Raw genomic sequence first — 14104 nt, 5'->3', positions numbered from 1 at the left:
CCTGTTAGGATGTGAATTATTTAAAGACAAGTATTACATGACTACCCAAACAATGCTCAAGAAAGTCGAGAATTATGCTTAACATCAATATTTTTACATTATTATGTTTATTTTAAATAATATTATCCAAAATAGCATAATGTTGCACTCTTCCGAACTTTAAAACACGTCCTTTGTTTAAGTTTCGTTTTGATAAACGGCTTTTTTCATCCCAGCTTATATCCGTAGCCAAGTATTCTTGTTATTGCGGTTTCATTCTGAGAGCAAAAAAAGAGAGGCCCCAGCGAGGATCGAACTCGCGACCCCTGGTTTACAAGACCAGTGCTCTAACCACTGAGCTATGGAGCCGTGCTACTGTTTTGTGTCAGACTCATAGCTAATGAAGGCGCTATTACATCGTAAAAAAGTAAAATATAGTTATTGTTTTCAATATTATGTATTTACGTTAAACTCGTATGCTTCAGACGTTTAACTAGCAACTGTTAGTAATAAAGTTACATATTACCTCTACAAAAACAAACACTTGCTAACGAAGGATGTTATTGCTGACAGACATAAGCTACTGTAACAATAGCATTAAATTAACTTCCTACCAGCATATACTATATTAAAATCAAATTAAGTTTGCTACACTAGTTACACAAATACTTAAATACTCTCTTAAATAAGTAGCTACGATCGCCATTTATTGTTGCTGATTGTGTCACTTTAAATCAAGGGTGCCCAAAAGTTTTCTTATGAAGAGTAAAAAACCAAGCTTGATTGAAGGCCGTGCGCCGAAGATAAAAGTATCAAGCTGTATTACAAGGTTTCCATGAACTTCCTCGCTTATTTAAAAATAGAAAACAATACTTTAATCATATTAACTGACCCATAACATATATATATTTTTTTACATTTTATAATGAACCTATTATAATGAAAACATAAGAATTCCATTTATAACACTATTGAGTTTAATGCTGAATTCACTAGTCAAGCTGCACCTTGATTTGCTCACTGAGGACTTCTGAATTGTGCTGAATTGCCGCTGAGCAACCGTAAAAAAATTTGATTAATTTACAAAATTTATCATTAATCAAAGTACCTTTTTTGTAGTTTAATAATAAAACTTACAAATGAAAACTTACGTTAAATAAAAATGACAACACGTATTAAAAGCATTAACCCCAACCCTCCCCAAAATTCTCCCTCTCTTAGATGGAATGGCAGGCCAAATCTAAGGTTACTATGGGCCAACTGTGGCCCACGGGCCCTAGTTTGGACAACTCTGCCTTACATGGTAATTGTGATCATATTCTTAGGTCCTTTAGTTCAGTGGTTCCCAACAGGGGGTCCTGGCCCACAAGAGGGCCTCAGCAAGCTCTGTGGAGGGTCGCGTCATATTTTCAATTTTTTTTAGCTGTGTGCAATTAGGAGAACGATGTAGACTTAGTTCATTTCATCCCCTGGCTGACCCAAAAAAATGGACAAATTTGTAATCTGTCCTCCACAAAAAAGACAGAATCTCTCTGATTCGCCTTTAGGAGCTGATACCAATGACCCCTAGCATACTGGACCCAGTTGAGGAAGCTCCAAACATTTTGGGTCGCATCGCTAGCAATACTGGAAACACGAAATGCAGGAAATAACAAGATAGTTACCTGAACTATGGTTTTATTCCATTTTCTCAAAACAAACACTCCCTGAACCAACCACAGTGTATTATCTGTGCCAAAGTTCTTGCTAACGATTGCATGAGGCCATCTAAATTAATAAGACATTTGCAGACGATTCATCCTCAATACCACGACAAGCCCAGAGCATTTTTTGCAAAATAATTGACATACACCCAAAATGAGATGAGGGATGTAACAGCTACAGACAAGAAACTTTGCAACTAATATAAGCCCAATTTAAAAGCCAAAGGTTATGTTTTTCAGTTACAAATGGCCTGCTGATGTTTTGCTTTTAGATTTTACATTAGACTACTATTTGTGCATTAAGATATCTAGATATAGTAATAAACATACCGTTTGTTTGAAAACCAAATTTTTTTCATCCTTAATGCAAACTTTTATGAGTGATAATATCATTAAATTTTACCTTACAAAGGTCTTACAATATTTTCCAAAAAAAGGTTGGGAACCACTGCTTCAGTTCACCCAAAAATTACTCAGTCAATTACTCAGTCTACACTTGTTCCAAAACCTGTTTATAAGCTATTTAGGCCTATGTCTAGTTTCCAATTAGTTTCAACAATCTTTTAAATATCATTTGTGTTTACCAGAAAAAGACACCTCATGCATGAAGGTGAGAAGGAAATGCTTTTAAGTTGTAAGTTGTATCGTGAGTGCGAAAAACTGTTGTTTTGTATGTGAATAATAAATAACCATAGACGGTTTATAATTTCAGATTTATTGGTGAATGAATGATGCCATTAACTGTTACAGAAGTTATGCAGTGATCACAATTGTAAGAGAATACAATTTAATTTATTGATTCAGACAAAAGCATAAACATAGGTCTATGAATTTAAGCATCAAACTATGAATATTTTGTTATAATTATAACCAAATTGAAATATTATGTTTTATTAGTCTGTATTGCAGTTGGGAAGGATGAGGTAGACCTATGTGCTACAAATGGTTCTTTTCAGAATCTGTTAAGATCATTGCAGGCCGGAAACTGAATTCCCACATATTACCCCTGCGTCTTCATAGTGTGCACAGTTGTGAGTGCCAATCCCAGCATGCTGACAGTCCAAAAGATTTTCCTCAGTCCCTTCGCATTGCACATCATCCAGAATAATCTTCAGCCCCGTTCCCTCCCCAAATTCAGCATGCTTGGCAGCCTTAAGTGCATGGAGGAACCCGAGCTGCCGGCAAACAACCACAGCATTCTTGGTGTTCCAGAGGTCGTCACAAACGGTCCCCCATTCTCCATTAGCGTAAACCTCCACCCTTCCCCGATCCCTCCGTCCCTCATCATCCCCAGCCAGCCTCACTGCTCCATTCTTGTGCTTGCCCTTCCTGCGTCTGCCCTTCCGCTGTCTTGATGTCCTGACGGGTTTGGGTGTAGTTGGGGTGAATGGTGTTGTGGTGATCGGCCCATCTTCCTCCCTAAAGATGTCTAGCAGCTCTTGAAGCCAGTCTTTTGTGGTAACAAGAGGGGGTTCCTCTGTGTTTGATAGTTCTGGTTGCTTTGTTGGAATATGGACTCCTATCAGTGCTGTTAACAGGAGGATTTATAGAGAAATCGATTACTCAGTTATGATAGTATAGAGTTCCAAAGCATTGAGTCTTAAAAAGATAGCATTTTTTAATGTTCCAAAGTCAGTTAAAGGTGCTGTATGTAAGTTTTTGATTTTTCTAAGGCAAAAAATACCACAATATGTTTGCAGGTATAACATGCTAAGTGAACAGTCTTGCTTATCTGAAAAACAATGCTGAAGTCAGTTATTCTGCTTTGAAAATGTGCTTTCCGTGCTGGAACGCTGTCTTTGTTTTGGTTTTGTTTCTTCAAGACGTAGATATTGAGACGAGAAAAGTCTGGTTATTTACAGTGAGTTAAGAATAGTCTGATAGGATAATTAGTCATGAGCTAATTGTGGAACAGCTGTGAACAATCATAAGCACGTGATTCTCTCCAAATTTTTTTATAAATAAACTTCATTTAAACTCACATTGTTAACATTTGACACTGAACAAAGCACATGAGGTGTACCTGAGGCGATCATTGTCAGTTTTCTGTTGTTCAGCTGTGAGAAATGGAAACTGTTTCTAATATATCAATTTGAGGTGTTGGTTATAACAAAAACTCCTTTTAATATGAAAAATAATCCCTCTATCGTGCGTTGTTTTGCTCCAGGTATGCAATACCTAGTTCAACCACTGGGTGTCAAACTTACATACTGCACCTTTAAACTTAAATAAATTAGGTTTATGACAAAACTCAATTATAGTTTTTCTCTGTAACATAAAATATACCATTCAGTAGTATGGCCAATGTGCATTATCTATTATGCTACACATGTATCAAGATACACATACAGGATTCAGAATTTTAAGCATATTTTTTAAAATGATTTCTAATGAAAATATTATATAAAGCATAATTGTGGTGATGTTGACGTGGTCCGATAGCCATGTCATTCATTTACAGCATAATTTTAATGTTTAATTCTATTGATGACTTTTTTGTGAAGATTATCATGAGAAACAACATGTTTAAGAATCATAAACTTTTCTTTTTTTCTTTTTCCTTTAATAGGCTTCTGGCTAGGCCTACAAAAAATACCATCCCTGTAGAACACTTTGGCAAATGTAATGAAAATGCTTAATTTAGTAGCTACATTACTTGATTAGAAAAACACACTTTTAGTTGAACAGGACTCCTAGATTCCTAAAAAAATTACTTACTTTCTTTTGGCTCGAATGGTATAATGTTGCTCTTAACCCGAACTGAATGTGGTTCATAATGACATTTTCCTGGAGGTGCACGTCTGTAATAAAGCAGGGACAGCATCTTAAGTATTAGGATTAGAACATTTTAGATTCAATACCAGTTAAGCCCAAAACAATCTATGATGTTCTCATTTTTACCTTAATTTGAATGATTTAGGCATCAGATTATAATGACCAAATTCTAAATGTGAGTATAATTTTACACAGTGATTCAAAGGGGAATTTTCATACTAAAATCATGTTGCCATACACATTGTTTATATCTTGTGGGTATACGTTTGAAACAGTTTAACTTTATGGATTGGCCCAACTCACATCCATTGTGTCTCCCTGTAACCTAGTACTTAGTGAAGTCTTAATTCAGAGTATGACAGATAGATTACAGCAACTCATATTGCTGCTAACACAGCCCTTTTTTGTCTTTTGAGATTAAAGTCTGTTAGGAGGCAACACAAGCTGATCTTTGCACACCATAAGACAAGTTATTATGAGTGATAAAAATATATATAGATATACCTTGAGGGGTCAACAATCTTATACACAACACCTGTCGGAGATGTTGCACTTGGTATTTCAGTGGACATGAAATAGAGTTCACCTGGTCACACAGAACACAGGATAAGTCACATTAAATAGTGATCAAATTCATTTTAAATTGATGAATAGTTTTTGTCCACTAGCAGGTTATTCAAGCAGCATTTAAAAAGCGCAAATGTATAGATAATCTGGATACATACCTGCCTCATCCTCGGCAAAGGATATAATATATGGATAGTAATTGTTGATGAGTCCTGGAAATGAACAAGTCAGACCTATACCCATGCAAATCTCATTGTATTCCCAGTTGCCAGTTTGTCTGTTCTCCTTTAAACTCATCAGACGTCTGTGGGAATTCAAATAGTTCACATTTTGTTTGTAATTTTTGGTACAGGAAAAATCAGTAATATTATTATTGAAATATTATTAAAAGTAAGCTTTTTATGTCAGGGATTATTAATATTTGTTGATCTGATGTTTAAGAAACATTTTAATTTTCTTTTTTTTTTTTTTTTACTAAAATTCCAATTACTCCAAAGATTTAAATGGTTGTAATATGTTCTATGTCTAAACAGAATCAGTCAAAACAGTAAGATTTTTTATGTTTTTTAAGAAGTCTCCTCCGCATTTATTTGACCCAAAGTACAGCTGAGGGTGTAAAGTAACAAATTACAAATACTCAAACTACTGTAATTGAGTAGTCTTTCACAGAAATTATAATTTACTGAGTACTTTTAAAATGTGTACTTTTACTTTCCCTTGAGTACATTTTTAGTGCAATGTTGGTACTTTTACTCCACTTCTTTCCTTCAACCTGCAGTGACTATTTTTTCTTGTCTATGGGGATTAAAAAAATCAGTTCTGTGATTCCTGTCCAACCAAATCACACATAGAAGGTAAATCGCCTCATAATGAACTACCTCAAGACATGAGCGATTTATAATTAAAGCAAACTGTTTGGAAGCATTAGAAGTGTCTAATAAGATGTCCAAAATCTTTACACACATTGACCTAGAGACTTGGACCCAGAGATTTGTTTAGATGCATGTCACTGATGAGAAGATGACAGATGTTTACTGTATGATGACCAAAATGGCCTTAAACACAGAGCAGGCACAAGATGTCAACATGACGTTAGATTGACAATGCATTTTGTTTGGAAAAGAAAATCGTTTTGACGTCAATACTCAACGTCAGGTCAACGTCACTGTCCAACATCCAACCTAAATCAACCAAATATCAACGTCTAATGATGTTATAGTTTGACGTGTTGATGTTACCACTATGACATTTATCAGACGTTGGTGTTTGGTTGCCATAACTGACGAATAAATGTCAGTTTATTACGTGAATATGATTTAAGATGTTTGTTCAACGTTGGATTTTGGTCACTTTTTAACAACCTAAAATCAACCAAATATCAACATCATTTGACGTTGTTATTGGTGATCAAAATAACATTGTCCTTAGACACTGGCTAGACATTGAATTTTATTCACCTGAAGTCACGACCTAAGTCAAACCTAATATTGACATCTTATGACATTATGTGCCTGCTGGGCAATAACGTAAAGTCCACTACAGAATGTTACGTTTTCACACATCGACAAATTATATGTAAATGCATCATCCTTTCACAGTGTAATACTCACTAGTCCCTAATTTTGAGTACTTTTTAAAAAGGGCTACTTTTAATTATACTTTGAGTAATAGTTACAACAGATACTTTTACTTTACTTGCCCTACATTTTTAGGCAAGTAATGGTACTTTTACTTGTGTGTGTGTATTTTTCAGTACTCTTACTACCACTGAGAACAGCAAAAACAGTAACAAAATATATTTACTATTTAAGATGAATATTTTGTTTAAATTGATTTCAAAATGTAAATAAGATTTTCAAATGTAAATGTGATTTCAAGGCTGCACTTTTATTATCACATGATTGTTTAGAAATCCTTTAAGATGGTGATTGCCTCTCAGTTCTGTATTTTCTGTACTTCAGCAGGAAAGATGTCTTTAAAAAACATAAAAAATCGTACTGTTCCAAAACCTTTGATCGGTAGAGTATGTATCATAACTCACCCACTCATGAAATCCCCAAATATGTACAAGCCATTTAAATTAGGATTTTCACAGCCTCTGTACACATATCCACCTGTGACAGATTTACCCATTTTGTGTGGATATGCGTAAATTGGAAGAACATCATCTAGAAGTAAAAGATTACAGACTTACTGGGTTGTAAAAGACACTCATCCAAACAAACAAACAAACAAACAAACAAACAAACAAACAAACAAACAAACAAACATATCAATATTTTTCTACTATACATTAAGAATTTAAAGGACAGTCTTTGGTAGTACAGTAACAGTATTCCTACCTAAGGAACTGTTGGCGCAAAGTTTTTTGTCATAACAAGAGAAGCCTTCTTTTGCTCTCCAACCATAATTCCGGCCCTTTTCCACAATGTCCACTTCCTCATACTTATTCTGGCCCACATCCCCACAAAATATTCGTCCTCGTCCCTCCTTGGTTATCGGATCTCCTCTGTCCACCGAACATCTCCACATGTTCCTCACACCATAGGCATACACCTCCGGCCGAGCTTTGGGTTCATGCACAAACGGATTGTCTGCTGGGATCCTGTACAGTGGCCCTCGTTCATTGTCATCTACATCAATGCGAAGAACCTTTCCCAAAAGTGCAGATCTAGCAGAAAACATCCAGAAATGGAAGATGATAACCACTCTGTAGTTTTTGTGCCATAACTGAATATTCAAGGAATGTCAGCTAATAATTTTAACATACTTGTTCTGTGCATTTCCAAATTTCCCAAATGGATCTCCTGCCATTCCACCATCCCCAGTGAAGATGTATAAGTATCCATCATCGGCGAAGAGAAGCTGCCCACCATTGTGATTAGAAGCAGGTTCGTCGATCTCTAAAATGATTCTGATGAGGCGTAAGGACAACTTGAGTAATAATGGACACTATACTGACATTAATGGTTTTATGAAGAAACTTTATCAGTCATGGTGGTGTTCTTTTGCACACAACAGTACTTAAAAGAAAAAATTATTACACTGTAGTAAATATATAATAAGTAATATTATGCTTTTTCTACAATATGCAATGTCCCATGTGTCCGCAAAATGTACTTTGACGTAGTTTTCATCTCAAAATACTTCACAGATCATGTATTATACTATGCCTCTTTTTATATGCGTATGCGCTTAAATACTGTGAGTATGAACTCCTTATTTAGGAGACTCAATGGTTAACACTTTCGCCTCACAGCAAGTAGGTCGCTGGTTTGAGTCCCGGCTGGGCCAGTTGGCATTTCTGTGTGAAGTTTGCATGGTCTCGTTTGTTGGCGTGGGTTTCCTCCGGGTGTTCCGGTATCCCCCACAGTCCAAAGACATGCGGTAAAGTTGAATCGGATGAGCTAAATTGGCCGTAGTGTATGAGTGCATGCGTGAATGTGAGAGTGTATGGGTGTTTCCCACTATTGGGCTGCGGCTGGAATGGCATCCGCTGCATAAAACATATGCATAGTTGGTGCTTCATTCTGCTGTAGCGACCCCTGATAAATAAGAGACTAAACCGAAGGAAAATTAATGTATTAATGAATGAATGAATGAATGAAAATAGAGGACTAACATTAAGGCGTTTGTGGGAGCTCATAAACAGTGCTCCCTGAATCTGATTTAGATTACTCAATTTGAAATGGAATTTGTGCTTTGTCAAGTGTAGAAAAACATAATGTTACCCATTTAAAATATTTCTCACATTAAGAAATAAAACCTTTAAGAATTCTTCTTTGAGCAACCCAGAATTGTTCTACTGCACTGAAAACTAAGCCATATTTTGGAACCTTTATTTCATAAGAGTGTGTTAGAAAAAAAACAGCTGCTCACCTCTCAGAAGTGTGATCAACCACATTCATATCTGTAGAAGAGATGCGGAACTCACTGATACGTATTCTCTCATCAAAGCCCACTTCGACAGAGTAGTAGACGTACACCTTCCCATTGTATTTAAAGCGGGGGTGAAAGGTGAGCCCCAAAAACCCTCGTTCATCACCTTCCCATGGAGATGTCAACACGGCTTTTGTGATGTTTAGAAAGGGCTTTTCAAGCTTTGATCGATCTGGAAGGTACACCCAGACCAGGCCAACTTGTTCAGCAACAAAAAACCTGTGTGTGCCATCATTGGCATGAACCATGGCAAGAGGATTTCGGAGTCCATTGGCCACCTCTTCCAAACATAACTGTAAGCAGCCTTCAGAGTCTGCTGCAGTGCGGCCCAGATTTTTATTCAAATGTTCATTACTCAGCAAACGAGGATAGCAGTAATCTGGGTCGTCCAGTTCTAAATACTGACAAAGCTTGCGTTGATCATGCTCAAGTTCTGCAAGACGTGGATCATCAGACAATAAGGTAAGAAAAGACCTGCACTTGGAATGGAATTGAGTGCAGTAGTCTGGGCAGAGTCCAGGTATTGTCCGTAAAGGCGTACTGGGGTCTTCGGCATCAAACAAATGAGCAGCATATGGAGAACATTCCTGAGGACAAACAGTGGGGGGATGGAACTGAATTGTGCCATTCTTAAACAATGTACTTGACTAGTCATATCTGCCTTTCATGCAACACTTTGAAAGACCACAACCGCTTAAACCTCAAGGTAGTGTTTATAGCAAGCCACTCTGCATTGGGAGAGAAGCAACCCCAGAAGTCCCTATTTGACCCCTATAGCTTAATTACGTAAGCTGCCAGTTGCAAAAGCATAGACTCTATGTTAAGACTGTCTTTTGACAAAAGACTCAAGTAATGAATTCAAGACATTAGAATAAACAATCTACCCTACCTTAAAAGCTAACGTTAGCCTTGTAATGTCAAATTTAAAACAGTATGGTTTTAAATGGTTGCTAGTGGGTTCTTCTGGTTGCTAAGCATTGCTTTATTTTTAACTAGTGATTACTTGTGTGTTCTGACAATATATATAATAGAAAATTATCACTTATATTTAGGGCCAGATGGAATCTGCGCACATTGTTTGCTATTTCTGCGCAGAATTGTGTTAAAAATCTGAGGATTTATGCAGAATTATTTTGGGAGTATCATAACTAAAACCTTAATATATGATATAAAAAGTAATACCTTTTAAACTTTTGTTTAATGTTTACAATGCAAATACAATAATATCCACTTTATTTGGTAAACAAAGCAAGTCTCTCATATAATATATCTACTAAAAGACAGAAAATATTACTTTACAAACTGTATTGTAAATAAATCATATGAATATTTTCATATTAGTCAATAATATTACTGAAATTAATTTAAAAACTGAATAAATATAAATTTAAACACATTTACACAAGTAAATAAACAGAATCAATGATGGGCTAAAAATCTGTGGAATTCTGCGCACGCAGGTTCTGTGTGGGCCTACTTATATTTAATCTTAATCAACTACACAATCTGAAAAGTGAAGCTATAAAAATTTTGATCACCCTGGGTGGTGGGCTGCAGTATGTCATATATCCTACATTCTCAAGACAGGGAAGCCACCGGTGTTGTGTCAAGAAATGCACCCCTGCCAAATTATGCTGAATTTGCTACCTGATTGCCTGACCACACCTCTTAATCCTAGCCATAGCCCCACACCTAATCCCAACCTTATCCTATACTGGCAAATGAGGGCGGGCATAATCTGGTAGGGGTGTTTTTTGCACCACACTGGCAAAATTTTAAACTCAAATTACATACCAAATGTTCCCAAAGATGTAGGGGAGAGAAGGGACGAAAGTAACATGGGACGAAGGTAACAAAGCGATTTTCTCGAAGCCCTGACAACATTTGATTTCAGGGCTATAACAGCACATTCAGCATGCAACCTTTGATGGAGCTGCCAAATATCATGTGATTTTGGGACCGTGCCCTGCAGTTAGCTCCAAATTTTAGTTTTTAAGTGAAAAAAGTAAATTATTGTAGTGTTTTTTTTTCTGTATTACACTCAAGAAATTGTTTGCTGTTTGTTCAAACTACTTATTTAAAATGAGCTAAAACAACACAATTCTCAAGGGCTTATAAGTGACAACTTATTTGTTTTATGTTTAATCAACTTAAGTTTGTAAAAATTATCAAGTTAACGTAATTTCTTCATGTTGTCCCAACACAAATCAGTTGTGTAAAATCCAACGTTTTTTACAGTGTACAAGTTGTGTTTCTCTTTTTATGTGTCACACTAATGATTAATCTATAGGTTCTTTAGTGCAATAACACATGCTTAAGTTTGCAATGTTTGAGCTTTTGAGTTTAAAAGTAAATCAGGTTTAAATGGCAAGAGTTCCTGTGGGGACAAAAGTACAGTTATTTATGTCCCATTGCTAATAGCCATGCCTTATTTTCACTTCCACATTAGTTTCCAGTGTTGTGACTCATATGTTTTAATAAGATTAATGCATATTGCCAATAACATTTTTTTATATATATATAGAAAATGCATTGTTGATTGTTTTTGAAACATTTGATGGAAGTAAAATTAAAATACTGTTTATTTATTATTTTTTATTTTTTGCAAAAGTAAAAGGACAAAATATGTTTGTAGTTAACATTAACAAGGTCATAGTCAGATATATTTAAAATAAACAAGATTAAGCCAGTAAAGCAAATAATGTTGTGTTACTTTGACCCACCTGTGTGTTACTTTTGTCCCTGCCTATGGAGTCAAAAGTAACAATGTGCAACTTTTGTTTAAAGAGAAGTTATATTGGAGTTTTTTTTTTTTTACACTGATACAAAATAACACTTGATTTTGATAGAGTTAGTAACCACAGCAAAAATATATTTCTGCTAAAAACATTATCTGTTAAAATTAGGTTTTTATGAAAAATGTTACTTTCATCCCTGCTCTCCTATCATTCTACGTATGTAGTTCTCATCATGCTGAGGTACATTCAAGTAATCTTCTGTGGGAGTGTGGTGGTGGTGATGATGAATACTTTGGCTCCTAATGATGTCATCAGCGCAATATGCAGCTACTACTTTTAAAATTTGGCTTCACTTTTTTTGACTGGAAGGAGATTAAGATGCAATTTTCTATTGTTTTATTATAATTGAAAAATAGTGTCAAAATAGTGTCCTGATGACGTCATTTGCCCTACCACCAAGCCTGTGTTTCAATTGGAAAGGCTGACAGGGAGTGTTGGACATCATTGTTGACTATTTATGGCTGCGGTACGTGTTGAGAGGCAGACATGCAACAGTTTGAGTACATTACAAGGAAACGGAACACTTTGTGATTTCGACCGAACTTACCTGACACAGCAGATCCTGCACGTACGAGGCACAGTTCGAATATCCATAATAATCAAAGTTATCCATTACCCGATAGTATTTTTTCATCAGCTCTTGGTCTCTTGCATAGTCACAACATCCAAAGTTTTTATACATTTGACAAAACTGAAGCTCCTGTTGAGGCTGAAATGGGGGTTTAAAATCCAAACATTGCGGATGCAGGAACACAGGTGCGATCCAAAACGCAGACAAATAAAATAAAATAAACGGCGGTTGCCATATACGGCCGAAAACATCGCAAAAATACCACATAACGCTCAAATCTCGGCTCCCAACTTCAGATGCATGGAAGTAAAAGTTATGCAAGAGGATAGTCTACTCGACGCGTGTCCTCACTGACTTATGTAGTCGTGCACTTTGCCCTGATTTTAATGATCAACCATTTCCAAACAAAATCACGTCCTATTTACTGTGTCGCGACCTTGCAAATATAAAACTAAACCATCTCCTTCACGTTTGACTCTCGAGATGTGATGTGTTAGCAGATGTGAGACACACATACAGGTCCAAACCGCAATTCTCCGACTGTAATTCATGTCTAGCAAGCCTGTGTTATGCGGCAGTTACCATTAGAAACGACAAAAAAGCTTTCCACGGATTTAGGGTTTGTAACCCTTTAAGCCCCCTTTTTATGGACGCAAAACATGCTTGACATTCAAGTAAACTGTTAACACGTGTCTTTTACGTATTTTAGGAGAACTTACGAATTTCAAAAGACTTCAGAGAAGTAAATGAATGTTTAATTGCTTTTAATATGGTTCAAAGTTGTTCATTGGAATGTGTTTTGCTTAGGTGAAAGAGAAATGTCTTTATTTTGGATGCAGATACATTTCTGAAAAGAGCATGGCAGCATTAAATATTTTTCTTTAGTTTTATTGCATTAACATATGACAATTTAAAGACAAAATGTGATTAATGTCCATTATTATTATTATTATTATTATTATTATTATTATTATTATTATTATTACATTGTAAAACCCAACAGCCAACTTTATCTAATGAAATGAGTGTAGTTAACTCAAAATATACTGAAAGTTAATTCTACTCATTTGAAAAGAATTTTGATTTCAGTGTTGAAGGTAATGAGTGAATTAAATACCTTATAACTTCAACTTAAATGGAGTAAGTTCACAGTACTCATATAGATTAGTTTTTTTGACTCAAATTGTTTGTAGCAATCGGTTTCCTCAAACATTTTGAGTTGCCTTAACTTATTGAGTTTTACAGTACTCAGTTGGTTTGAGTTTTCTTCATTTATTGGTTTTTACTTTGCTCAAATTGCTTCATTTACTCAAATGGATTAAGTTCACAGTAGTTTTTGAACTTAAATGGTTTGTTGCAATCGGTTTTGTCGAATGTTTGAGTGACCTTAACGTGTTGGGTTTTACAGTGTATGATTATTATTATTATGATTATTATTATTATTATTTTATAGGCTACAAAAACCCAGAAATAATAAAAACAAAGTAAGTCTCAATAGCACACTGGCTATGAATGTGCGGAAACTTAACAATAATCTTTGTTCCATCTGTTTTTGCTGTTATGCAATCAGTAATATTTCAAAAACTTGGATATCCTCACTTTGTTCAGTAAATTTTTTTCAGAACTCTTGTTCTGTTGAAAATGGTTTCCTTATGTTTGATGTGCACAACTGGTAATAGTAATTTCAAAATACATTTCCTTAATATTTTCAATTCAATTTGTAAAAATCTTTTTACCCATCCCCCCCGCCCCCCACTTTTATAGCCCTTTAG

General features: G+C 35.6%; 1 protein-coding gene and 1 non-coding gene across 2 annotated transcripts; both read right to left on the bottom strand.

Annotated features, from left to right (window-relative positions):
- Window positions 1-275: 275 nt before the first annotated feature.
- Window positions 276-348, bottom strand: trnat-ugu (transfer RNA threonine (anticodon UGU)). Its single transcript has one exon. It is a non-coding gene; the product is annotated as a tRNA-Thr (tRNA).
- A 2028-nt stretch (window positions 349-2376) lies between these two features.
- On the bottom strand, window positions 2377-12864 carry hhipl1 (HHIP-like 1). Its single transcript, XM_056476799.1, has 9 exons — window positions 12309-12864; window positions 8904-9550; window positions 7795-7938; window positions 7367-7695; window positions 7066-7192; window positions 5183-5328; window positions 4962-5043; window positions 4401-4483; window positions 2377-3210 (listed from the first exon to the last, which is right to left on the bottom strand). Exons 1-9 carry the CDS (start codon window positions 12597-12599, stop codon window positions 2651-2653), a joined length of 2409 nt encoding a protein of 802 aa, XP_056332774.1. The 5' UTR covers window positions 12600-12864; the 3' UTR covers window positions 2377-2650.
- Window positions 12865-14104: the final 1240 nt, after the last annotated feature.

The sequence above is a fragment of the Danio aesculapii genome, chromosome 17 (assembly GCF_903798145.1).
Source record: "Danio aesculapii chromosome 17, fDanAes4.1, whole genome shotgun sequence".
Lineage (NCBI taxonomy): Eukaryota > Metazoa > Chordata > Actinopteri > Cypriniformes > Danionidae > Danio > Danio aesculapii.
Note: the sequence above shows the minus strand (reverse complement) of the source record. Positions and strands in the feature narration are given on the sequence as shown.

What these genes read in the sequence shown, in the direction of transcription:
- hhipl1 (XM_056476799.1), bottom strand. Translation starts at nt 12,599, where the DNA reads ATGTGGTATTTTTGCGATGTTTTCGGCCGTATATGGCAACCGCCGTTT. An exon ending in TTGCGCCAACAGTTCCTTAG is followed by an intron (nt 7,193 to 7,366) that starts GTAGGAATACTG and finishes TTTTACTTCTAG; the next exon opens with ATGATGTTCTTCCAATTTAC. An exon ending in ACCATTCGAGCCAAAAGAAA is followed by an intron (nt 3,211 to 4,400) that starts GTAAGTAATTTT and finishes TCCTGTTAACAG; the next exon opens with CACTGATAGGAGTCCATATT.